Raw genomic sequence first — 26,372 nt, forward strand, 5'->3', positions numbered from 1 at the left:
TCACACGGTGTGAAGCCTGACACTGATCTGTCCAAAACCGGCCAGATGTGTGGGGTGGGAGATTTTCGATCACAGGACGACACCAGACCCTGATGTGTTCCCTGCTCTCCTCCTCCCCAGACAGATCTGATCCCCAGCTGAGCCGTCACATGTGTCCCTGGTGCATCTTCCCCACTGGTCAGCGCCACCAGGGCACGGATTCCGCGGGCTGTAGCCCCTGCAGCATAGACAACAGAGCAGGCACAGCTGAGCGGAGCAATGGCCAAGAACGAATGGGGTTTGCATACGGGGCGAAAATAGTGGTTTTGGAACCTGCCTCCTAAGGACGGTGGCTCCTGTCGTGGCATCGGCTTTCTGCTGCACCCCATGTGAGCTCAGGAAAAGCAGGGACCGCACAGAGCCCGTCATGGCAGCATGGGACAGCAGGTACCCACAGGGAGCTCGGAGCCTGGGCGCGGAAACCGTGAGGAAGCCCGTGAAAGACCACTCTGAAAAGCGATGGTTTAAGCACGACTTCGGGTCTGTGGTGGATGAGTGATGGGAACCGGTTCGCTCCCCGATGCCGGCAGCATCTTAGGACAGGGAGGGCGGGGTGAGGCCCTGGGTGCAGGGAGAACCGGGCAGACAGTCAGGCCTGGGTGTCCTTAGAGCTCCTCTGGGACTTTGCATTCGGAACAGGGAATATTCAAACTCCCACAAGGTATCGAATGGAAGCCCCAGTTGATACTCGAGCTACATCTCAGGCCGGCAAGAGCCTGAAACCTGACCGCCCGCTATCCGAGAAGTGGACGAAGGGACGCGGGGGTGGTGGTGAGACCTGGGGTGAGGTCAGGACTGTGGATGGCAGGGGGAGGCTTTCCTGGTATTCTGGTCGTTTTCTGGTTTGAGTGACCCTCTGTGGACTTGTTGGGGCTCAGGCCACATGCAGCTGGGAAATCTGCTCGGGAACAGGTGCAGATGAGAGCGAGCGCAGTGTGGAGCAGAGGCGTCAGGCCTAGCAGCGGGGTCTCTGCTTCAATCATCCAGGAGACCCCAGAGCAACCGCTCGCTGGTCCCGGGCGGTGGACGCGCGGAGAGACAGGTGCCTGGAGAGGCTTGCTGTCGGGCGCCCAGGGCTGATGTCAGCATCCCGCGACCCCCATTACACTTGTTCCCCAAGACGTGTGTTTTCACGCACACGGACAGCCCATGTCAAGTACAGACCCGAGTGCAAAGACAGGTTGTGTTTATTGGCCTTGGGGTTGACGTGACAGACACACTCTGCAGACGTGAGTACAAACGGACTGTAAACAGACGGATCGTGCCAGCAGAGTCAGGTAAATGCAGAGAAGACACACAGATCAAAAGGCAGGTTCTACTTCAAGTTCTTTCCAACACTAACAACCGCTCCCAGCTGTCCTTGACCCTTCTTTGTGCTTTCGGGTAAACAGGAGTTGGAAAGGACGATACGTTTATAAAGCGTAAAACCAATTTGTACAAACCCGACCAGACGAACAGGGGAAGAGGGAAGATGCTTGTTTTACAAAATACCCTAAGACCACCAGCATTAATGTAAATCATTCCCATTTTTGGACTTCCAAGCCCCCTTAGCAATTGTCCTAGGAAAATAACATGCACCAGATAGAAAATTGGTATTCTAAATACATTTTCTTCGTGTGACACATTCTTGTTGTGGGTATAGGTAATGAGAATGAAAACCTTTTTCTTCTTCCTTTCTTTCTTGCCAAAATGTAGGCATTAAAAGTAAACCACAGCAAACCTACTGAACTCACCCACAGAATGGAGTCAGGACAGATGGAGACACGGGCGGATGGAGTCCAGGAGCATCGCGGGACCGGCAGGAGCATCTCTAGGACGCTCTGCGGGGGCCTCTGAGCAGACGGGCGCGCGTGTGCCACGAAGGGCAGGCCCGCGCTCGGCCGCAGAGCTGGCGCGCCGTCTTGCTAAGACACCTTCATGCTGCTGGGCTATACGGCCCGTCTTTAAAGCTAAAGCGAAAACTGTTAGAAAAATAATCTGGCCAAGGATAACAAAACGTTTTTTTTTAAAACAAAAACTTAAAAAACATTTGGATATTCAAATCTAACCTTTTCATACGATCCGATTTGGTTTTGAAGGTGATTTTAAGTATTTTACCAAATGCAGCACATAACCCCATGCAAGCACCACCACAAAGTCACCTCGTACGTTAAGACTTCTCGTCACAATACTACTTGACAGTTCAGTGTTCGTTATTTTCCTCGTGGCCTAATTGTGACAACTTTAACACAGAGCAGGCAAAGGACAAGGGTTACACTTCCTTCCCTGGGGGTCACCTGACCCTGCAGAAGCAGTATTGAAGATGAAGCCCTGCTACGATTACGTGATTAAGAAACCAAAATCAAATCAACACAGTCCCACGATCCCGGCGGGCGCCCCATGTCACCCGAAGTGGTGGCTGGTGCCTCGGTGCCACCGAGGCAATGCTGGGGTCCCCTCTGGGGGAGGAGCGATAGGGGTGGCAGCTGTCACTCCTGGGAGGTCCCCTGGGCAGAGAGCGGGCCAGGGAAACACTGGGCACCCGCGGGCCAGGCCTACAGACCCCCAAATCTCCTATCTCTTCCTCAAGTGTGCGATTTGTTATTTCGTTAACTCAAAAAGGAGCTGGGGGGGCCCCGGTGACTTTCCTTGGGCAAAGACCTGATGTCTGAATCTGCGCCCCGTCCATCACGTGGGCTCAAGGGACAGACGTAGCTTCCCTATGCTCTGTTCCTGTTTTTCCAACTGAAGTCTGAGTGCCTCCCACTGATGTGTGTGATTAACTAAAATCAGAACTCTATGAAAATCTCAAGTGCAAGCTTCAGTATTTCAGATTAAAGGTAGCTACGAGCAAATAAATATGCACAAGGAACCCTTAGCGGCTGCTTATTTCTGCCTTCTGGCAGGAACTCGGGTTTTCAGACACTGTTGCCACACCTCTGAAGAAATGAATTTTAATCTGAGTTGGGAAAGCTGCTTTTGGGGACACCAGTCACTTTGGGTGCTGGCGCAAAGGCTCGCGTGTAAAGAGGAAGGGAACCGGAGCACGAGACCGGGAGGAAGGCGCGTGCTCGCGGTCCCAGGTGAGAGCCGAGGAGGGGCACTCACCGGTGAAGACACTTTGGGCTGGCCTGAGAGGTAGGAACACAGGGAAGGAGACGGGCCCAAGGGCCGGAAAGAGGCGCCCCGAGGACAGAGGCTCTTCTCTCCCCGCCCCCACTGCAGGGTCACTCCCCCACCCCCACCCCCCCCCCGCGCTGGGCACGCAGAGAAACTACCACCGAGTTGCTGATTGGGGTTCGAGCCCAACACAAACTGCCAAATGCCCACAAGGCCAGGGGAAAGGTGGAAAGCCACTGGAAACCAGCCCAGCACGGCAGACGCAGCGCTGAGCACCCAAGCTCCAAATAGTCGGCTGGCCAGGACGTCCCCTCCGGGCTCCCCCGGGGCCTGCAGCAGGGGGAGTGACGGTCACACCGCTCAGCTCCCGCACCGGTGGGGGTCAGAGAAGTCACCCGCGAACGTGCGACCCCGGAGGGCTCACGCACCAACAGCGTTTGTGGCAAAACCACCACCAAGATGCTCGCAGAGGGGTGGAGGGCTAGCGGCTCTGCTCAGACCTCGTTTGTACGATTTACGGTGATTTATAAAACAATAAAAACCGCCCACCTTTTCAAAGTTATAATTTATAGAATATCTGTACAAAAACAGTCTCTAAAAGGACTCTGCTGCTGCCCTAGAAAAAGTCCATAGCCGTGGGCCTTCTCTTTGGCGTGGCGCTCAGCGGCTTCTTGGCCCCCAGGGGGGTGCCGGTGGGTGAGCCGGTGGCGGTCTTCAGCACGCCGTGGAGGGGCCTCTGCTCAGGGTTGAAGGCCACTCGGGAGGGGCCCGTGGGGCTGACCAGGATACTCTTGTCTGTCTTCTTGAATTCTGTGGCGGGTGAAAGCAAGGCCACGCGTCACCAGGACCTGCGCCTCTCCGTCCCCCCCGCCCGCCCAAGCAGCGTCCCCCGTCGGTGCTCGCTCTCGCCGCTTCACACCGCCGGTGGCCCCGCGCGGGCTGGGCCGCTCGCTCCGTCACGAGGCCCTGCAGATAGCGGGCCGGGAGCTTTTCGAGGGAACGGGAGTCCCTATCGAGGGTGCTCCACGGGAGCGCGTGAACAAGTGCCCGAGGACAGCGCGGGGGGGTCGGGTTCTGAGAGGGACTCTGGGGGCCGGGTGGCGGCGGAAGGCGGACGGACCCGAGGCTCCAGCGGATGCAGGAGGAGCCTTTCTCTGCAGGTGACCTGCCACTCCGGCCGTCTCCAGCTCCCGGGACAAGGCCTCCCTGACGGTCCCTCCCCACCCTGCACGCGCACACACAACTACTTGTGGTCCCTATGAAGAGTCAGGTCTTAAACTCATCGTGTACTTTCAGAACGTGTGGTTTCCGTTGAACTGAACCAAAGCAGTGAGGGGCACCAACGCCAAAAGCAATGAGACGAGACTGTCTCTCTTTTCCTGTCTCCTCATGGGCAGGTGACTCCACGTGTCAGCAGAGGCAGCTATGGCTGGGGGCCGTCAGATGCCCCCCCAGGCTCTGAAGCGTCTGGGCGGGCAGGTCCGGGGACACAGCCTCCTTCCAGAGGCCCCGAGTCCCCACGACCCTTGCAACTCTGGACAGCAGGACCTGCAGGTGCCCTGTGGGAGACGTGCCCCATACTTACCCGCAGTCATGTTTCTGTTCAGCCCGAAGGTGACCTTCTTGGAGCTTGAGGGCGTCTTGTCTCGCTGCAAAGGGAGAACAAAGGGGAGTAAGTCGGTGGCGGTGGAGGCCCTGGATCTGGCATCTCTGGCCACATAGCGGCCTCGTGCTGTGTCCTTGGGGAGGGAAGCCGAGCATGGTGGTGTCTTAACAGCTTCTAAGTGACGGCAAGCAGCTCGCACTTCAAGGCCGTGAGGACCCCACCCACTGAGTTTTAGTTTTAGCGCGTACGTGGGACAGGACCACGCACCGGGATGGGCTCTTGCTCAGGGGGCAGGACGCGCCTCCCAGACCCATCTCGGTGTCCCAGCAATTCATCAGTTAACTAAGTCGTTTCTCATTTGGGAAATTCCTGGATGCGGACCACTCTGCATGATGAAGCACCCGCCTTTGCTGCGTGGATCCCACGATTCCACTCCGCACCGTAAACACTTTACCGGAGGAACTAGTCCTCTGTGCGCCAAGTCTCAGGCCCTCAGGCGAGTGTCCCTAGGACGCCCTACCTGGGACTAGTTAACATGGCAGTCACGGTCCAAGGCTATTTACACAGCAGCTACTCCCCGGTGAGCCTCTGCCCCGGCCTGTCCCTTGATCTGCAGCACCCAGGGGCAGCTGGCAGAGCTGACCCTGTGCTCCACGACAGCCGCCGCCCTCTCCTGCCACTGTGACGGGGACAGTGCCTGCTCCTCCCCCACCCTGACCAGCCCCGAGTCCTGGGCGGGGGCCCTTGTCCCGGTCCTCCCCGTCTTCTAGGCCCGTTTCATGAATTCTAAGGTGAGGCACCACCCACCGCACCTGCAGGTGCCCTGACCAATCCCTCAGTCCCTCCCAGGTCACCAGGAGACAAGCCCCAGGACCACTCGGGCCTTCTGCCCAGCAGACCCAGGCTCCCTGAACAGGCCCCCATGTGCCATGCCATGGGCAGAAGCAGAGTCCCGGCGCACAGAGCCCCAGGCGTGGCCTTTAGGCAGGAAGGGGCTGTGCGGCTGTGGGGAGGGTGGAGGCGGAGGCAGGGAGGCCCGGGGCGCTGGGCAGAGCTGACGGACCTGCCCGGCAGGGCGCACAGAGACGGCAGAGGCACTGCTGCTCTTGGCTTTCCTGAAGAACAGGGGCTTCGGTAAGAAGGGGGTGTCGAACCTCACGAAGTCATTCTCCGTCCTCAGCTGCTGCTTCTTCGAGGGGCTGAGAGCCCCCCCACCGCCCTACGTGAGGGAGGGGCGAGAGGAGAGGAGAGGAGAGGGGAGGGGAGGGGAGGAGAGGGGGGAGAGGAGGGGTCACACCCAAGCACAAGGAGGTGAAGCGGGACGGGGGAAGGGGTGCGCACGCAGCCAGGCGGGGCCCCCAGGATGCAGTGTCTGCAGCTCAGACACCCCATGCCCGCCGCTTCCCGGACGAGGTTGACGGCACCTCTTCACGTGGCAGGGCGCAGTCACGCGCACACGACGGCTTCGCTCTCGTGGCACCGTGCCCACCGGGCCAGAGGGTGCCTGTCTTCCCACCCACAAGACCCGCCTTTGTGTATCTTTAAACTTAGGTCCCCTGTTCTGAGGATTTCTGCCTTTCAAAGGCCACCTGTTAAGTAATTCGTTTTCTTTTTTCTTTGTTAAAGTTTATTCATTTTGAGAGATAGAGAGAGCAGGCAGACGCAAGGGGCAGAGGGAGAGAGTCCCAAGCAGGCTCCACCCTATCAGCGCAGAGCCCAACGAGGGGCTTGAACTCACGAACCACGAGATCACGACCTGAGCCGAAACCAAGAGTCTGACGCTCAACTGACAGACCCACCCAGGCGCCCCCATTTTCTCATTTCTGATCCGAGACATCGTCCTCTACTGAAAGTTCGGTAAGAAAGGGCAAAGGTGACATCTAGTGAGGCCCTGCGGGTCCCTTACGGGCAGGTGAGGAACATTCACTGGGTGTCTGACAGCTGACCAGCACCCACGGCAAGGACCCTGCTCTGGCTCCGGGGTCCCCGGGGTCCGGGAAGCCCAACGTAGCGGACGTCGCGTTGCCAGCTTCCACCAGGTCTTGGTGTTCCTAGCTGGGGAGTGGGCTGCCTGCCCTCACAGAGCCCACAGCGCTGCCGGCGAGGGGCAGACCCGGGGGGCCTCTCTTGCGGACCTTCAGCCCCACTGGCAGAGACACAGGGCCTCGTTTGGGAGGAAAACCTCCCGAGACCCCGGGGCTTACTTCGCGCTAGTTCTAATCCTGAGAGAGGCTGCCAAGGGCCGGAGGAACGAGACAGATTTCCCTGATGTTCTCAGCAAGGAAAGAGCAGCCAGTGAACGCGTGAAGGGCCAAGGGGCGATGGTACAGGCGACAGAGCTGGTCAGGGGAAGGTCAAAGGTGAGAACAGGCTTCCTGGAGCCCGCTGGAGAGTTCCGAGGGCTTCCCCAGCGAAGACTCGTTCTGACCACAAGCTGAGCTAACCGCTCGGAGACGCCATCGTTCTGGGATCAGCACGTGACCCAACCCACTCAAGTTCCCGCTGAGCAAGGCCTCGGCGAGCTAACCGCGCACGGCAGCGCCTGCAAGTACCAGAGGGGGACGCGGTCAGCAGGCCTGTCCTGGAAGGGCGGGGAGTGAATACCGCAGCCTCGCGGCTCACGAGGTTTTCGCTTCTACCGCCACCGCTGAGACGTGAGGCCGCCCTGAGCGGCCCCCACGTGACTGGCGTGGCTGGTGTCCCAGCGGAACTGTGCCGTCACGGGTACAGATGCCTCCCAGAGCTTGACCGCTCGCTTACGCTGGCTCAGACGTATAAGCAGAGGCGGCCTCTTCGTTAAAGAGCAAAAGAGAAGAAAATGCTGGGCTCCGTCTTTTGCCGAAAGGGCCTAAGGACTGGCCAGGAGCTGATGATGAGTCGAGGCCAGCGCCCGACAGCGACTCGGTCTGTGCACTTACGCTGCGGGACGGCGGCGCCCCCCACGGCCGTGGGCACGACGTCCCGGCCCGGTGCCCACCCCCCCGCAGCCTCGGAGTAGCCTCATGGGGGACGGGGAGGGCCACCAAGAGTCTGTATTTCCTCGAGGCTGGACGTGTCCCCCACCTGCCCCCGCAACGGCTGCCTTACCAGAGCCTGCACGAGCCTGGCTTCGGCCTTCAACACTCCGCGGCGCTCCAAGTTACACATCTCTTTCATCTTCTTTCTCTTTTTCAAGATGGCGGCTTTCTGATGAGACGGGTCGTAGAGGTCAAGGCCGCTGGGCTCCGCCTTCTTTTTCTTCAGTCTCCTGCCCGGGGGCAGGCCGGCTGGACGGCCCTGCTGCTGGGGTGGGGGCCAGGCCAGCGCGGGGGGGCCGCTGCCGTTGATCGGGAGGGCTCCGAGCGTCCTCTGCCTCTTCTGGACCGGGGCTCCGCTGGCAGGGGGTGCCGGAGGGGACGGTTCCCGGGCCTCGTCCCCCCGAGGCAGTGGTGGTGTGGACTCCGAGCTCTCGCCCTGGACCCTCAGGCTTCTCTTCCTCGGTCGTTTCCTCTTACCCTGCGCTGGGGCAGGCCCCGAAACGCTGTGCTCCTGGGGGTGAGGGGCAGCTGGTGCCCCCAGCTCAGCCGCAGGCATCTTCTGGGCTCTTCCCGGACTTCCCTCCGGCTCCCCGCCCCCGTTCTGTTCTGGGGGCAGGGCCGGAGCCCCTGACCCTAAATGCTCTGGTTGGAGATGGACCTTCTTCCTCTTTTTCCCTTTTCTCTTCTGAACGCTGCCTTCGCTCTCCTCTTCCTCAGCAAGGAAGGACTTGTTTCCTAGAGACACACACGCCAATACACAGGTGCCCATGGCGGGGAGACGGTTTCCCCGTGTCCCACCCCCAGAAGGGCCCAGGCCCTCCGTGTCCCCCACCCCCCGCAAGCGTTGTCGTGGGCGCCATTCCCTGTCCCAGCTGGGACCACAAACCCTCTTAAGGCCTGTTCCCACAGGGATGGGACGGCCATCACCACGGTTTTCAGGCCCTACGGCCCTCCCCACGGGCCTGAGGCGGAAACAGAACACAGGCTCCCGAGGGTGGGGTCTATCTGGTTCTCCACCTCCTTGCCACCACCCTGAAGCGGCCCCGAGGAGGAAATGAACACTTGTAGCTTAGGAGGCCGTAGAGGTTCCACAGAAAACGACACACGTTCAAAGCTGACGCTCGGCTCTGGAAGGACCTGGGGAGACCCGGCCCAGCCTGCCAGGGCTGCAGGGGCGCACGCCACTCCCCGTGGGCTGCCCGCGTCCTCCACCCCATCCCGCGTCCACGGCAAGCCATGCAGCTCACCTCCTTCTTCCTCCGGGTCGGTTTTCTCTAAAAGTTTATTTCCTTTTTTCTTGTGCTTTCCTCGGTTGAGCGTTTGGTCATCTCCCTCAGCAGAAATGTCCTCAGCAAAACTGAGCCGGGATAGGCTGCCTGCTGGACACCAAAGCCACTCTGGTCAGCTTAGAGACTGGCAGACTCTGTCCCCACCTGACACGGGAAGATTCCCCACCTGAGTCCTGTGTGCTCATCTGGGCTCCTCACCGCCTCCCCAGCCCAAACCTGCCAGCTACTGATGGGGACCGCGCATGACGGGTGACACCGTGGGGCCTGCCCGTCTCTGCACTGCAACCGGGGTTTGGCAGCTGCCCCCTATTCTAAGTGCCCAGGCGCACGGGGGGCTGGGGGAGCCACCGGCTCGCTCATGTCCCCGTGGACAACAGCTTTGCTCCAGGGGCTCAACTGACCACAACAAAGGAAAGGGGCCCCGAGAGCTTAACTTCTCTTCTTCCTAAGGAATCAAACTGGCACCTTCCTCGACCACCAGAAATCCTTCCCGCTAAGACAACGATGCCCCCCTCCCTCCGGCCTCAGGTCTGGATCCGCTGGGTCCCCGGGACGGGAAAGTGGGCTGGCTGGAAGAGGCCCGGCACTGTGGCTCTCACAAGGGCCCTGCCGAGCTGACGCCTTTCACAGGGAAAGGCTGCTATGTCTTGTGTTCCCAGTCGGTGTCACTCAAGCCCGTGTTTCAGTACATGGCATGAGAGTCTCAGTGGGGCCCTGCTCACGTAACGTCGTCAGGGGTAATCCTCAGACATTCTCACCTTCGGAGAGATCCCGAAATCTGAAAGAGAAATCAAGAGAAGTTCTGAGAAACCCCTTCTTTCCATGCTCTGCAAACACCTGCACATAACTTTTAAGATGTGCTATTTGGATGTGTGTTAAGTTCACTTCCTTCTCCCTCTAGAAGGGGAGGCTTGAGGCAAAGGCCCAAAGTGGAGGACGAATCGCCCTCAACGCCGACATCCTCCAGGATGTGGTGATCCAGAGATTCTATCTTGGTTCGTTCACATAAACTGAAGAGATGAGAACTTCCTTCTTCAGGTTGAAGCTGCCCGTTCTCTTCTCCGTTTGCCCAGAGGAGAAAACACTCCACCCGGTGCTGGTGTCAGGACAAGAGGGTGAGGGGCCGCGTGCTGGCGGGAGGCAAGGACTCCGGCGGCAGAGCACCGGGGAAGGGGGCGTGGACAGCAGGTCTGAGTCCAGCCCTGTCACCTGGTGGCTGCGGCCTCGGGCCAGCCGGTTACCTGCCCTGTGCCCCGGACGGCCCATCTGTGAGGTCAGGAGTGACAGGTCTTCCGGGGCCTCTCCGAACATGACATGATGCATGTCAAGTGCCCCGAAGGGCGCCTGCTCACATGGAGGACAGTTAACTTCGGGTGCCCCCTGCCGCCAACCGTGGTGCTCCGTGCCAAACCGCTGGGATGGCCACAGCGACACCCACTACCACATCCGGCCCGGCTGCGGTGGGGGTGAGGGAGCGGGTTCTCGAAACCCCTGCCCACCTCGCGAACACCTAAGCAGCATACTTCATGCCCTCAGGACGCGGCCCGGGAGGGGAGCTACGGGCACGTGAAGCATCTGCTGCGGGGGGGGGGGGGGGGGGGGGGGGGCAGCCGTGTGCGCGCACCGCTGCTCTGGCTACAAGCGCGGAAGGCCGGGCGGACGTCAGCGGAGCGCCCGCCAGTCACTCACTTCTTGATGAGTTTGGAGAGACGCTTCCTGTTGAAGGGAGGGGTGTTCTTCCTGTTGGTGATTTCCAGGAGTCGGTCAGCAACAGCCTTGTAGTCGAACTGCGTGAGAACAATGAGACGTAAATGAGACGTAAACCCGCAGCCAGACCGCTGACTTAGAGAGTCATTCCCACTGCTAAGAGAAAGCAGCAGCGTGGATTCCAGAAGCATCCAGCAACAAGACGGTCTTATTAAACACAAACGAGTGCTAAGGTTTGGCGACCAGATGGTTAAGCAGTATCTTTGAAAAATTTGCTGTTTGTTCTTGGGGAAACTATTCTTTATCTGCTTTATTTGTTTGTTTATTTAAACAACAACAACAACAACAAAAGACCTGTGGGAAAACACACCACATAAAGTCTGCCTGGGTGTGTGCTTCTTCGCAAATTCAGTCTCGGTGTCCAACTTACACTCGGTAACACAGGAACCTTTCCTTATGGGAGAAGCACTGAGCTGGCCTTGGCGTACGAATGGAACAGATCCCAACGGTTCAAGCCAAAGTGAAGACTGACATCTTTCAAAATTCTGTCACGTTTACGTTTCTTTGTCTCCAATAAGCTCGTGTAAGGAAGGTGACTTCGGCGAGTGAAGGGATTAAAGACGACTTAACAGGCAGGCCTTGTGGATAATGAGCTCTGACCCTAATTCCCAGCCGGCCGGGCCACTCCACGGCAAATCTACGTCGTACCGACCTGGAGCAGGGGCCCGGCGTCCTCCAGGCGCCCGCCGCCTCTCGCCGCGTCGTCGCGGACGCCGTCCATCCTGGAGTGCTGCTGGCTCAGTGCTGTCAAAACACACCCAAGACACAGCTGCAAACACACGGCAACAACTACTTCCGTTGGAGCCACTGCCTCACTCACGTCTCCTTGCACAGAAGCCCCTGCAAATACACTTATGATCTCCCCAAGGAGTCTCGTTAGAGGAACTCTGGGAGAAAGCACACATTACACATTCTGCCTTTTAGTTACATCACAGACACATCAGCTGCCGCCCTCCGCGCCCCCGGCCCAAGGCCAAGGGGTCAACCTGCGGTTGTGGCAAAAATCTACACCGTTATTACACTAACTTCTCACGGAGCTGCTGCAGGAGACAAATTAATACCGATGCAACTTGTAGCAGTCAAAGGATAATTCAAGGAGTGCTGAGGCCCATGAAGAAGTAGATAAAGACTCACAATTTTTCAAATCCTGTGAGTTCGTTAGTGGTGTGGCCTCAGGGCACAGCCTGGAGAAGAGAGCAGGACCTTGTGCTTGCTAACAAGCACGACAGAGGAGGCTGGGAGAGCGTCTCTGGTTCAGACAGAAACCTGGTGCGCAGGGGTGAGCCAGAGACAGGTCCCGTGACCACATGACACTTGCTCAAGGTCATCTGATTAATTCTGTCACCTACGTGGAATTTAAGATGAGACTTTTTCTCCCTTTTTAAGATAGTGATTTTTCTGGTTAAAAAATAATGTATGGTCACTGCGGAAAACTTACAACAGACAAAAGTACAAAGAAAACAGAAGTCACCCATAACTGCCACGCACGACCAACAATTGACATTTTGCTATCTTTCCAGATTTATTTTTATTTTTTTAAAGCTTATGTATTTGAGACAGGGAGCGAGAAAGCACGAGCAAGGGACGGGCCAAGAGAGAGGGAGAGACAGAATCCCAATCAGGTTCTTCATTGAGCGTGGAGCCCGATGGGGGCTTGAACCCACCAACCGTGAGATCGTGACCTGAGCCGAAATCATGAGTTGGACGCCTAACTGACTGAGCCATCCAGGCGTCCCTCTTTCCAGATTTTTCAAGGCACAATGTTAAAAACACACTTGGCTCCTTGTACAGAGAGAGTTTGGTGTTCTGTTATTAAAAAATGTGTAAATTAAATCCCATTGCTTTTTGAAATCTTTGCTTTTTAAGGGCTGAATGACATGTCAGTGCCGCGCAGAGACGCCGTGAACCACCGCCAGATTGGATGGGCTGCAACTTGGGACGCAGGCTCCACGTGCAGCCGCTACAGACGCAGGAGCAGTCCGCACGGTGCCCGCCCACAGCGAGTGCTATCCACCCAAAGGGAAGGGGCCCTGGAGGGACCTGGGAGACCAGGCAGCAGAGCTACAGAAACAAGTGTGTGTTTGCAGTGTGACTGCTGAGGACCCCCTTGCAGACACAAGTCAACATTAGGATGTTTTAGACATCCCAAAACCCACAACAATAAAAACAAATAAAAACCGAAGGGAGAGCAAAATGATGTAAAACCTTCGAGGGAGTCGTGGTCCCGGGAGAAGGCACGTGCCCGCCACCCAGGGCCCCTGGGCAGGTGTGGGCCTTCCACGCAGCTCTGCGCCCTTTCTCTGGGGGAGCCCGCGGCCGAGCCACGTGCGCTGACCTCCAGGTCGTAGTCAGCAAGATTCCAACACAAAAACCAAAAAGTGCCCATCCGATGAGAACTTTGTGTAAAAAAAAGGCTGCCGGAGGAAATTCTTACCGGTCTTCTTTCTACTGACGGTTTGTCTCCACACCACCTCGTTTTCAGGCGTTTCTTCTTCAGAGGGCTCACCCTCGCCCGCCTGAGGCTTCTGTTCCTCGAGGGTCTCTTCAGGTCCAAGAGGAGACTGGTCCACGATGACTTCAAGAACACCCCTAGCTATAGTCTGCACCAACGTCTGGCTGAGGGTGTGTAAGAAGAACGACGAGAAGCTGGTTACAACAGAGGGCCTGGCCCTGGCCCTGGCCCTGGCCCTGGCCTGGGAGGGCTGTGGTGGGGAGAAGCCCCCGGGCACCTGCTGTCACCCACTGGCGTCACCCACCGGCTGCCGCACTCCAGAGCCGGCCAGGCGCGGCTGTGGCTGTGCAAGGCCGGGGGTGGGGCTTGTGGTGAAAGCAGGCAGGGCTGTGGCCGAGGGAGGGCGGGGCTCCTGGATGCTTGAGACCACACCGCAAAGCCAGTGGAGCCCAATTAGGACTCCGAGCTTCCAGAGTCCGGCTTCCAGAAATTCGGAGCTCAGCCGTCCGCGGCTCTGGATTAACCAGCCCAGGTACTCGCGTGGCACTTCACAAGTTTACCACCATCACCCACAATGAAGCACCAAATGAAACAGAGAAAACAAACATGGCAATCACTTACTCCTTAGTCTTGGCGGCGACTTTGCAGAATGGATCAATGAACCTGAGATTCTGATCTGCCAAAAGCTGAAATTTAGAAACAAAATAGGGAAACAATGAGGGGAGAAAAAGAGCCTTTGCTCCTGATAGGTCCTAGAGAGAGGAAGCATTTGCAGTTTTCACGTAGGCTGACGAAGGTCAACACCTCTCCCGGAGAGCCGCTTCCAAGATCCGCTCTGCGTGAATCATCCGGATGCTCTGTGCCAGGCTAAAGGTCATCTAAGGGTCACGGCTGTCTTCCAGCCACCGGGGCATCAAAGAACCCCCCCCCATCAACCCCTGCTGCTCTGCGTTCTCTCCCCTACAGACAGGCTCTGCTCGGACACCATCGGAAACGGTTCGGACCAAGGAACTATCCCTGCTTTCTTTTAATGAAAAGAACACGTGTTCGCTGCGGCACACTCATAAAATAGTGTGCAACTAAAAAAATAAAAAAGGCCTGCTAATTCCAAATGCAGATGATCACCTGCAGGCTAAAAACACGTCTCCTCTCCCGCACTGTCCATTCACACGTAAACAGTGTCGGAAGAGGCGTGCCACTGGCACTGCTGCGTCTATGGCTTTTTCCCTCCTGCTTTTTAAAGAGTCAACACCGCGAGCACATCCTGCGGTTACTACTGGACTGTGTAGGCGGCTTTCAACTGTTTTACAAGGAAGCCTTCCGAGAGCGCCCGCAGTGCACGATCCTCGTTCACGTGCCCCACTGGCCGCTTAGGATACATTCCCGCACGGAGAAGGGTTTGTCAGGTCGGGTGGGAGCGGCGCTGGGGACACAGGTGCCGACAGCAGCCTGTCCTCCGCCCTCCAGGCCCACGTGGGGAAGAGCCAGAGTCCGGACCAGGCGAGCAGCCGTGTCACTGCCGCTGGCGGGAAGTCTGCTCCTTACCTCTCTCCCTCCCACTTTGGACAGTTCGTCCAGGTAAATGCCGATGAAGTGGAACTTCACTCCATCAGGAGACTGGCTCTCAGGGTGCAAGATCTCCTTCATCAAGACGTCTAAGAATAGCTTGATTCGGCTGAAGAACACAAAGCACACGGCTGCGTTAACCGCAGCGTGGCCGAAGAACACAGTCACGTTCACCCCCGGGGCCACACCGCCTAACACGACGCAAGGCTGAAACAGTCCCACGAGGGAAAAGCAGCCACCGAAATCGGTCTGAAGCGCTGCGTGTGTGCTCAGCCCCTCGAGAAGCCTCTACCGGGCTGTGAGCTCTTCACGCGTGGGGAGCTCTGCCTCTCACAGCAGGTAAGAGAACGGGAGGCAAAGAGGAGGCACTTCGTACGAGCTCATGGAAAGGCCTGAGAACCCACTGCCACCTCGCAGGTTTCGAGGCTGCCCAGTGCCTTCCCAGGTCCTTTACCGACCTTTCTTCCCAGCCGTTTCGCTTGAGAACTTCAAAGGACTGCCTCAGGACCAGACGGATCAGCTAAAGACGGACAACAAATTGGTCACAAAAGGAAAAGCAAGGTCAGTCGGCACAGCAAAGACCCCGATGGAACTGCTACAGCCTGCATCTCCGAAGTGAAAATATCGTCACGACAACCGCATTTACCTTTTCTTTTTTTTTTCAATGTTTGTTTTGAGAGAGAGAGAGAGAGAGAGACAGAGGGAGACAGAATCCAAGCAGTCCCCACACTGTCAGCACAGAGCCCGACGCGAGGCTTGATCTCACCAACCGTGAGATCGTGACCCGAGCGGAAATCAAGAGTCGGACGCTCAACTGACTGAGCCGCCCAGGCGCCCTGCATTTACCTTTTCCTTTTCCGCAGAGAGTCTTAACTAAGGATCCCAAACTCCTCCCCAACAGCTGAAAGAGCAGAGCCGCCTTCGAGCGCATGTTCAAACGCCCTCCCTTGATCGCGTTACCTCTCAACACACTAAGCCTGGAGCCCCCTCTGCTTCACAGATAAACCTTTCCCGTTGTTCTCAAGACACTCAACATCCCCCCTTCAGGGGCTTCTGAAGCAGACGGGGTAAGGTGCTCAGATCTTACCATATAGTACTTGCCCAGGCGCAGCCGGTCTATCCCCTTCCACTCTCGATTCATCGTTTGCCAGAAGGTTTGAATGAACAGGTGTTCTGCAGTGAACAAGAGGCTTTGAATGCTTGGTGTTCACGCTCATGCGTTACCATAAAGCAAGAAAGTAACAGAGAAACAAACTAGCATCACTTATCATTTACGTTCTCCAAGGGTTTTCGGCAGCTATTTGATCAATAATTAAACGTGCTCGGTGATTTCCTTCATGTTTGAATAAAAACCTACTAAGACAGGAAGGCTGGTACTATCTTGATGTTCAACTACAATGCTCCGTGTGGCCTTTGTCTTTATCGACTTACAAGGCCAAGTCTATTACAATATTCCTATTAAATATTTTACTAAAATATTTTTGGTCTATTAAATATTTCTATTAAAATAAAAAACTCTCTGAGCCACGTCTACGGGCCCTTCCCACCCACCTACACCTAACAGTGGATCCAAAGCCCTTAATTTTGATGAACACTTGGACGAGCTGCGTAGAAACTCAGCTTTTTGTTTCATGTTCTGCGTCAGCTGGATGAGCTCTAACAGAACATTCTATTTTTCTCTTCTGGGCCACGAAACTACCACTTTTCCATCCAAAAATAACTGTTGATTTTCTTGGTTTTACTTCTTTTTGCATAATTCTTTCTTGATAAGTGAAAACCTAGACGATATTCCACGTGTGGAAGTCGGCTGGGACCTGGCTGAGACCTGGACAGCCACTGGGGTCACTAAGGCCGGGTGGATGGCTCTGCTCCAAGGAGCACCAAGCAGCACCCACCAACTCTGCCGTCTGTTTTTCCTTTGTCAGTGATCAAAGCCTGAACATCTCAGCAAGAATTCACCTCTCCCTCCGCTCTTCTTGGTACAGCGGGGCTATTTTACGGTTTATTACCAATGACGACCTCAACTGGCTCCGGTCTCCAGGAGGACAGCCAGGCATGCTGAGCTTATAGCACACACAGGCACAAGCACACATGGCCCCTGGGAGTGTTAAAGCAGCTCAGAATCTGGAGACTCTGGAGATTTTCATTTCTTAAACCACTGTTTTGAAATCTTTTGAGATGTCACCCGTGATTCAACCGCACAAGGTGCCTCTTTTATTTGCCCTCTTTTGGGATCAACATCTAAGCTCATCACGGCTCTCCCACAGGGAAGGTTTGTCGCCTGACGTCTGCACACTGGAAGGAAGCCCCAGGTTCACGTGCAACAAGCCCCCTGGAAAACTGGAACTTGAAGGAAGGAGAAGAAACAGTATTGCCTAGTTTCCTAGGCAAGTTACCAAAGCTGATGAACAAGAAAGTTTGGAAAGTCATGAAAACGTCAGGACTTACGGGCCTCCGAGTTGTTAACGACGTGGACGAGCTGGGAAATCGTGTTTGCTAGTTCCTCCTGCAAAGGCGGGGTCGGGGAGAGACAGCGGGGTTATTAGGGGGCAGCACGGTGAAGGGGACAGCACCCAGCCTGCTCTCCTCCCGCATCCGCTGGGGTCTGGACCTCCTGTCACGTCAGTATTTGAATTTTACCGGACGTGGAACTTCTGGTCCCAGCGGACTACAACGTAACATGCCCGTGAGGGTCACGCTGCCTGGTTAGAAAAGTATCTCTAGCTTCAGCTCCAATGATCTACAGGAGTAAACGAGCTGTCAATTCCTGGCTTCAAAAATATAGACCTTAAAGTGAGATTCTATTCTAAGCCCCCGATCCCGGAACACGGGAGCCGGCGAGGGGATCGCCGATGGGTAGACCCGGGGACTGCCACTCCGTAGGGGTGCGTGTGGAACCAGAAAGTCCTGTGCTGGGCTTGCTCGGAGGCAGGCTGCAGAGGCGGGGGTGCGGGGTGGGGGGGTGAAGCAGAGGTTAACGGCTCCCCTCCAGGCTCTGTCCAGGGCAAGGGGTCAGGTGCAGAGCGCCTGCTACAACGCAGCAAAGCTCATTTGTGGGGAGACTTGGGCGGGCTGGCTCTGAGAAGAGGCCCACCCTGAGGAGTGTCAGCGAGAGAATCCTGTTCACAAGTTACGTGAGAAAAGAACAGTCCTCCTCGGCATTCCTGGTGCTTCACCTGGCCTCGAGTCCTCTTCCCCCATTTTAACTGAACTCCAGACTGGAAAATGACGCTCTCGTTCACGTTTTCTTCCTCCACTAAAGCTGTCGGCTGTTACTTTTGAATGTAACTTACAAATATTTTGCCCTGCTGTCCTACTCAAAATATGTTCAGTGCAGTAAAAGCAATAAATCAAAGCCCGCTACTACGCGGTCTGGGAAAGCGGCAAAGTTGCACATTGAAATCCAGACAAATACAATCTGTGGCGTTTTATCTATCGAAGCGTTTCACACCGCGCTGCTCAAGGCTTAGCCTCCACTAGCTGTTACACACCAGAACAAAGGTCTGTGGACACTGAAAGCCGTTTCCCTACAGCGCCTTGGTGGTGGGGCTCAGGGTGCTTGGCAGACGGGTCCAGAAGCACGTGCACACCTGTGCGTCTCCACGGACTTCAAGGGTGGGATGTCGGGTGGGGGGCCACCGCTTGCTTTACAGAGATCCTGGCCCCGGCAAGGTGGCTGCCCGGTCCTGGCACCCACTTGAATCACGGCAGAGGTGAGCCCAGAGCCCGGTGCTCACAGGCTCTCGGACCAGTGCCGTGCCCTTACCGACCACGAATAATAGAAGAGGAAACAGAAACTAAAATAAGTCACGTGACACCTGCCGTGGAACCAGCCTATGAAAGCATGACAGTGAAATACCAGATCTCCCTTCATCCATATTCTTCGTTGTTTGAAAAGGTGACTTGGGCACCGTGTCCCTCTCTAGGTGGACGAGAGGTGGGCAACTGAACCCCGGGCGGTGACTGCAAGCTGTTGCTGTGCACGGGGGACCGACACAGCAGGGAACGAGCAAGCCCCTTCTATCCATCTGGGCCACAACACCCAGCCAGAGGACAAGGGAACTGTGTGTTACCTGTAGGAGGGGTTCGTCCTGCACCCACATGCAATAGAAGAGCCCTTTCCATATTTTTAGGAGTTCTTCTTGACTGAAACCTCCTAGGGGACAAAACAGCACAGACGTCTTACTTCAGAATCCTCCCACTTCCTGTCCCAGCATCTCGCGCTGCCTCACGGGCAGCGACAGCAATACCACATTTTCATTCTTTCGCCCGCAATGTCTTTTTAAATTTGAGGCACACACTTCCTTGTGGTACAAAATAAGCACACACAGGCTATGTCATTTTATCATCTCATCCTGCACACCAACACTTTCATCAGTCTTACAAGATAAAACCGCGAATCCTACGAAAGATGGGGATTCGCGTCCCGTATACCCGGCCCCACGGAAACCGGCAGAGCTCTGGGACGTTTTTGCAAGGATACCTTTTTAAGGATCCTGCCACGAGGTCAAACTCGGCGAAACCCTGATCTCTTTCCCTCCTGGTTATGGTTTTCATTTACTGGGCAATGATAGCCTGTTTGAAGGGACATCAACCTGGTTAGCCTTCTTCTGACTCATTTTCAAGCCCTGCACTATACCTCTGACTGAGCTACGAGTCACACATAGCCTTCTAGGTCCTGGGCAGACCCCAGGTGTCACGGAGAACAAACACAATCCTCGAGTCTTGGGGCATGTTACAAATGGCCTGTGTTAATACTTCACTAGCAGGTACTAGGAAAAATCTTTCGGAGTATCAAAGTAGGACAAAGGAGGCAAACCTCACAAGTACCTCACAAAACGTATACATTTGGAATCAATGTAATTTCAACGTGCCAAAAGAGAATTAAAAAGTGGCAAACAAATCCTTTTTGACGTACTGAAGTTTACTTAGTATATTCGGAGTGAGCTTTGTACCTTTAAAGATATTTACATACCTAGGTATTGGTTTCCAAGTTACTGAAGACCTTTCTCATATCAACAATTTTATTAGGGCACATTTTTATTCTTTGTGATAGTTCCTCACTTAAAATCCATATACCAGAAACTACAGTGAAGTTTATTACAATACATTTCCTTTAGGGGTTGGGCAAATCATGTGGCAACTGCCCCCCCCCCCCCCCAACGCTTGTTATGGCACAAGCCACGCCTGGGCGCCTATCGCTGGCACAACTATGGCGCCAGTGACTGATTCCCCTGGACCCCCAGATCGGAGACTGCCGCAGTCAGGACCACAGGAACTCTGTCAAAGTGACCTGTACTTACATTCAGTCATGTTAAGACTAATGAGTTTGGGGTTGGGGCGAGGATCACCAATGGCTGGGAAAGCATCAGATGAAAAAGCACAGTGGAACTTGGAACGGATACGTGAGGCCGGCAACACCCAAACCTACTGACCCATCTGGGCCCGCGACATCCGCCGGTCCTTCGGGGCCTGCAGACCCGACTCTCCATTCAATGCAGGATGTAATGCAAAAGAAGGGCACGGCACCACCCGGTAAATGGTCTTACCAAAACGAACCGACATCATGTCGAATCTATTTAAGATCAGCTTGGGGGAAAATACAGGGGACAGAGGAGTATGTCAGGTGAGACCATGGCTTGTAGCTAGCAAAACCCCAAACACGAGAGACTCCGTGGGGCAAATGGCGCAGTTCCTGCAACAAGCAAGCTGCGGGAGGAAAAACCACGGATGGGCGCTGCAGACCGAACGACCACAGGCACACCGGGTCTTGCTTGGATTCTGATGAATCCTGGAAAAATGGAGACGATGATGGGAAAACCCAACAGACTAGGTATTTCATATAGAGGAGTTTTTTTTAAAAAAGATGTGATAAGGGTACTGTGGTCATGTTAAAAAGAGTCCTCATCTTTTAGAGATACACACTGAGGTGCGTGGAGAAGAAATGAGATGTCTGAGATTGCTTCCTAAGGCTTTCGTGGGAGGAGGAAGTGGGCAGATTACACAAACCGGGTATTAATAGATGCTGCAGCAGAGTGACGGGTACACTTTTTATATGTTTGAAACAGTCGTAATAAAAAACAAGGAAACAAGTACTGTGTGAGGTTACCACAGCGTTACCATGGGCTGTTTCCGTTCTCTTTCTGTAGAAAACTCTTCACAAGGGGACTAGAAAGCCACAACCACAGGCAAACTTACGAGCAAACAAGACTGAATGTCGCCGGTTCCTGTGTGAGGCCTGGTGCTGGCTATCCCCGTTTCTGCCATACTGTTTGCCCCTCCAGCGCTGCCCCCTACCAGGCAGGGCCCAGCGGGGGAGGCAGGGGTCTAGGTGGGGCTCGCCAGACACAGAGGGGAGCCGGCAAGCTGGGCTTATTCCAAATTAGCGTGAGTCCTCTTGGCCACAGGGCTGGTTCAAGGCACAGACGACCTCCTCGCCGAGGCTCCTGCTCAGGCTTCAGGAGAGTCGCTCTCTCCCAGCAGACTGGAAGGGGACACAGTCCGCACCTGCACTCGGCCACCATGCCACTTGCTGGGGAGCCTGCCTGAGAAGGGAGCCGATCTAGGGGAGCAGAGTCCGCTGTGTAGGAAACAGTTCTGGCACTATCAGTCGAGCTCCTGCATGAGGCTGTGCTTGGTTTTTCCCCTTGAAACTAGTTTGGCTTGGATGTTCTGTCAACTTGTAACTGAAAGAGTCTCATTCAATAACACACTTTTATTGCAAAAAATTCCTATTCACATATTACACCAGAAGTTACACAATCAAAGGTGCCTTGTTCACTACCTCCTGGACCCCAGAGGGACCACTGCTATCTGCCTGATGTACATCTTTCCATCCAGATCTTTCCTGTGCTTCGACATAATACTTCTATGCAGCACAGAAACGCACAGATGCATAGCTGTGTATATAACCCGAAAAGCATCACATGTTCTACATACTCCAAATTCTGGCCTTTTTCACTTAAAAATAGCACAGTGTATGTTTATCTCCGGAGGATTGTTCTAAGTGCACCCGTGTGTCAAATCAGCACCGAGTGACGATGCGACAGACCAAGTAACTGTGCCGAACCCACGCCTGTAGGAGTTGGAGGTGCGGCAAGCTCTGGAGAGGCTTATGTAACGAAGACTGTGGATTTCAGCAGAGTAACAGAGCGACAGTGGATCCCAGACGGTGGGCAGAAAGGGGCTGCACGTGAAGACATATTCTCAGTGTTTCATCCTACGTGAGGCAGCACGAGTGTGGTGGTCACAAACCCACGGTGAGGCCCCAGCTTGCCACTTACTAGCTGTGCTGCGGCAGAAAACCGTCAACGAGCCCGTAGGCCTGTGTCCTCGCCTACAATACGTGCACGGCTTACGGTCGGGAACAAAACTAAAAGCACGTATGAGAAGCACTTCGTAAGATGAAGCACGACCCAGTTGGCAGGTGTGAGGATTGTCTCGTGTTCTCCACCCATAGGCCACTGGAGCTCTTTTCCCTTTGGAAACATGTATTTTCAATACATGTAGAAAAACCACTCATTTTCACCCAGGAGTTTAGGTGGTAAAAACCAAATACCAGTTTCTTTTAAACTTGTTTTTAAGTCTTTTTAAAATGTTTATTTACTGACTGAGAGAGAGGGAGAGGGAGAGGGAGGGAGAGGGAGAGAGAGGGAGAGAGAGGGGGAGAGAGGGAGAGGGAGAGGGAGAGGGAGAGGGAGGGGGAGAGAGGGAGAGGGAGAGAGAGAGAGAGAATTCCAAGCAGGTCCGTGAGGAGCCTGATGTGGGGCTCGATCCCAAGAACCACGAGACCATGAGCTGAACCAAAACCAAGATTCAGAGGCTTAACTGACTGAGCCTCCCAGGCGCCCCTGGGGTTGAGTTTCTTTAACTTAATGTCGCTTAAGTTTCTGGCAACAACATAGGTTTAGTTATTTCACAACAAACGGGGTGAACCTGAAGTGAGACATGGGCTGAGTAAATTCCAACAAGCTGTGAAATGAGAAAGCCTGACGGCCACTGTCAGCACACGATGAGCTCAGGAGCCATGTGAGGTGGGGGCGAGTCCACACCAGGGTCAGTCAAAACATCCACAGCTCTCAGGGAGCCTGGGTGGCTCAGTCGATTAAGCGTCCAACTTCGGCTCAGGTCATGATTTCACGGTTTGTGGGTTCGAGCCCCGCGTTGGGCCCTGTGCTGACAGCTCGGAGCCTGGAGCCTGCTTCCGATTCTGTGTCTTCCTCTCTCCCTGCCCCTCCCCTGCTCACACTCTGTGTCTGTCTCTCAATAATGAATAAATGTTAAAAAAAAACAAAAACAAAAAAACAAAACCACACACACACACACATCCACAGCTCTCATTTATTCTTACTTCTCGGTCCAGGAACCCCCAAATGTGTCAGAATGAAGAGACACTTTCCCCATCACTGTATCTGAGACCCTGGCAACTCTCAGTTGTACAGTTATTTTATGTGTCACCAAATGAAAGAGAGCAAATAAAAGTCACAAGGTTGACTTCAAGATACATCTCAGTTTCTGTAGATGTCAAATGTTTCAAGTTGCATAATCAATAAAACGGGGGGGGGGGGGAATTTGTCTCTTTTGTTCACTGCCCTATCCCTGGGGCCAAGAATAACAATAGCACGCAGTAAGTGCTTTGTGTTTGCTGAAGACAGACGAATGATCTCTCATGAGTAAAACCACAGACAGTGGTCATTCTGTGAGTGCTCTGTGTGAACAGTTAAAGCACCAGAGCAACATTTAGCTCCTTTAAGCACTACAAAGATTTCCAATTTGTTTCCAAAATTACAAGGCTACGGGGGCGCCTGGCTGGCTCAGTCAGTAGAGCATCTTACTCTTGATCTTGGAGTCCTGACTTTGAGCCACATGCTGGGTGTAGAGATTACTTAAAAACAAAAAAATCTCACAAAGCTATTTATGTTGCTCACGGGCAGTTCTTTGTATCAGTAACATTTGAGATTTTATTTACTATGCCCGAGACAAAAGGCAACAGGCTTTGGGCCTGCCGGTGAGATGCAAATGTCAGGACAAGTTATTTCCCACCTTGCATCTCACGTTGATGGGAGCACAGTGGAGGCAGAGGCCTTGCCTACTTTGCCGCGCCTACGACATTCGCCTTGCAGCTCCTCTTATGCAGGCCCAGCGTACTCCACGCAGCGTGGACATGGTGGCAAACAAAAGCGTGAAACAAATCACTCTCAGCGTGATGGGCGCAGAGCAGACAGGACCTTGGGGGCACTGGTGTAAACCCCCGGCATCATGGCCCTGTGTCCCCTCAGCGCTTCAGATCCTGAGCCTGCTCATCAAAAAGGTTTGAGCAACAGGTTCTGTCTGGCCATCTTGGCCCGTGTGTACTGCATCTGGCCTCTCTTCCATTCTTGTGTTCAGACAGGTGAGTCCGCGGATGCCTGCACGCGCTCCCACTGCTCCCACTTCCAGCCAAGCAGACAGATTGGAAACTTCCATTGCCCGGTGGGGGGAGGGGGCGCAGAATGATACACTAACAGATTAGGAAGAAGCAACCTAAGTGTTGCCATTGAGACCCACTGGATAGTCTGGAATCCTGGAGGGGTGGGGTGAGATGGGAGGCAAGGCACTCTGGAGGAAGCTGTGTTGAACGGGATGCTAGGCGTGAACAAGAGAAGCAAAGGTAGAGAGGTGAGAAACAATGCGGATCCAGGACGAAGCAGTCACGTAGGGGCCGAGGTAGGAAGAGAAAGGGAGGACGGACCATTACCTGCAGACCTGGAAACCCAGGGAAGTAGGTGACATGGTCAGAACCGCCTTAGGAAGATGGCCCTGGGCTGGTGTGCGGAAGATGGGTTTAAGAGCGGCGCCAACGGAGTTAAGGAGACTGGCTAGGAAGTGATCAAGTTCAGAGGTCTGGCTGAGATGAAGGGGGTCTTCAGTGAGGTCAGAGGATGTCAGACGGTGAAAAATGGTAGAAGCGAGACACAATGGGTGAGGGGTGGGGAGCGAAGATCCGGAAGGAGTCTAGGCCGTCACCACATGTCCAGCCGGAGTGAGTAGACAGTGGGGACAGCATCCAAGATACGAGAACACAGGCGGCAGAGGAGACGCAGGAGAGAACGGGTTTTAGGGGGAGGAAAACGAGTCACTTGTGGGCCTCTGAGTCCGAGGTGCCCCTGGGACAGATCTAGAGACTTAGACTTAGGAACCTTCAGTGTTCTGGGGATGCCCGAAACCATGTGAATGAAATCCCTCAGGGAGGTCCCTAACAGAACTGATGTTAGGAATTCGGTCCTCATTCCTTTCTAGCTGACTTCCCGTCAGACTGTTACTTTCTTTTCCCTGGGCAGTCTTTTTGGGATTTCTCCTCCAAACAAAACAAACTAAGAAAGTCAGTACTGGGATAGACAGTACCCGTTCTTTCAAGTAGACTCTAAATGCATTAGCATTAGCAGTAAATCCAAATTCATCCCTGCACAACGTAAAAGCTCCACCGCCTATGGTGGTTCATGCTCTCCAGGGTTTACAGAACGCACCTTGGCTCAGGTAAATGAAATCCTTCAACAGCACCCCACTGCAGTTAAGAAACGAACCAGAAGGCCCCGTGTGACCTGGCCACTGCGGTCTTTTCCAACTTTAAGTCCTAACACCCTCCCCCTCTCTCACTTAACTGGTCTTCCAGCCACTCCTAGGGCAGCTTCGCTCTTCTCTCCCGCCTGTTGGAATCCGTTGAACGTCACCCAGAGGCCTTCCTGGAACAGCCTATGCAGAGGAGCTCCCTCTTCCCGTGATTTTCCTTTCCTTGCCTCCACTTGTAAAACTCTCTTTTAGTTATCCAGCCCCCGCCCCGATTTACTAGTGCAACTTTCAAAGTAGGGATTCTCTCGTCTCCTGTAACTCCCGCACCTCAGGTGGGTGTGGGTCAGATAAACACGTGCATGAACGGAGAGCACAGCAGAAGAAACCGGGCTCAGTTTGGTGACTCAAGGGGCAGGCTCAGGGTCGGACAGACTCGTCCACTCCCGGCTTCGCCACTCGCCGAGACTTTCGGCAGACCATCTCGCCCCTGCGGGCTGCAGCCCCTCCACCGTCACACCCGGCTGGCCCCAGCAGGAAGCGGGTCCCACCGCTTGGAGGCACCCAGGGCCGCGGCGGGAGTGCGAGTCCGCGCCCGCCGCTCTCCCGGCCCCCCCCCCCCGGCCCCCCTGCCCGGCCGCCATGTGGCGCGGCTGACCGCCGGGCGCCCACCTGTCTCCCTCTGCGTCTTCACGCTGATGTACTGGCGCAGCTTCTTCACCGCGCGGTCCCGGATGCCCTTCTCGTGGGACGCCAGCCGCTGGGCGAACTGGAGCTCGGCCGGCTGCATGGCGGGGGCCATCGCGCCCGCTGGACCATCCCCGGCCGCAGCCTCCCGCCACCCGCAGCCTCCCGCCGCCGCCGCCGCCGCCGCCGCCGAGCAGCCCGGGGCCGCGTCTGCGCAGAAGGCGGCTCGCTTCGGCGGCGGCGGGCGGGGGCGGCGCGCGGGCTGATGGCGTCACAAAGGCGCCGGCCACAGCTCGCAGCGCGTT

General features: G+C 55.2%; 1 protein-coding gene across 4 annotated transcripts; it reads right to left on the reverse strand.

Annotated features, from left to right (window-relative positions):
* Positions 1-1,208: 1,208 nt before the first annotated feature.
* Positions 1,209-26,369, reverse strand: RRP1B (ribosomal RNA processing 1B). Of its 4 annotated transcripts, none has more exons than XM_043593484.1 (16): positions 26,053-26,369; positions 18,909-18,991; positions 17,284-17,341; positions 15,923-16,008; positions 15,294-15,355; positions 14,815-14,944; positions 13,891-13,955; positions 13,252-13,433; positions 11,470-11,561; positions 10,740-10,837; positions 9,809-9,828; positions 9,009-9,137; positions 7,832-8,496; positions 5,808-5,963; positions 4,724-4,787; positions 1,209-3,948 (listed from the first exon to the last, which is right to left on the reverse strand). In XM_043593484.1, the coding sequence occupies exons 1-16, from the start codon at positions 26,180-26,182 to the stop codon at positions 3,755-3,757; spliced, it is 2,214 nt and encodes a 737-aa protein (XP_043449419.1). In that variant the 5' UTR covers positions 26,183-26,369; the 3' UTR covers positions 1,209-3,754. The 4 variants fall into 4 exon arrangements, with proteins under 4 accessions (XP_043449419.1, XP_043449418.1, XP_043449421.1 ...); XM_043593483.1 differs by having other exon boundaries at positions 9,009-9,140; XM_043593486.1 differs by lacking the exon at positions 18,909-18,991 and having other exon boundaries at positions 9,009-9,140; positions 26,053-26,162.
* Positions 26,370-26,372: the final 3 nt, after the last annotated feature.

The sequence above is a fragment of the Prionailurus bengalensis genome, chromosome C2 (assembly GCF_016509475.1).
Source record: "Prionailurus bengalensis isolate Pbe53 chromosome C2, Fcat_Pben_1.1_paternal_pri, whole genome shotgun sequence".
Classification (NCBI taxonomy): Eukaryota; Metazoa; Chordata; class Mammalia; order Carnivora; family Felidae; genus Prionailurus; species Prionailurus bengalensis.

What these genes read in the sequence shown, in the direction of transcription:
- RRP1B (XM_043593483.1), bottom strand. Translation starts at nt 26,182, where the DNA reads ATGGCCCCCGCCATGCAGCCGGCCGAGCTCCAGTTCGCCCAGCGGCTG. An exon ending in CGAAACGGCTGGGAAGAAAG is followed by an intron (nt 14,945 to 15,293) that starts GTCGGTAAAGGA and finishes TGTGTTCTTCAG; the next exon opens with CCGAATCAAGCTATTCTTAG. An exon ending in ACGCCGGGCCCCTGCTCCAG is followed by an intron (nt 10,838 to 11,469) that starts GTCGGTACGACG and finishes GTTCTCACGCAG; the next exon opens with TTCGACTACAAGGCTGTTGC.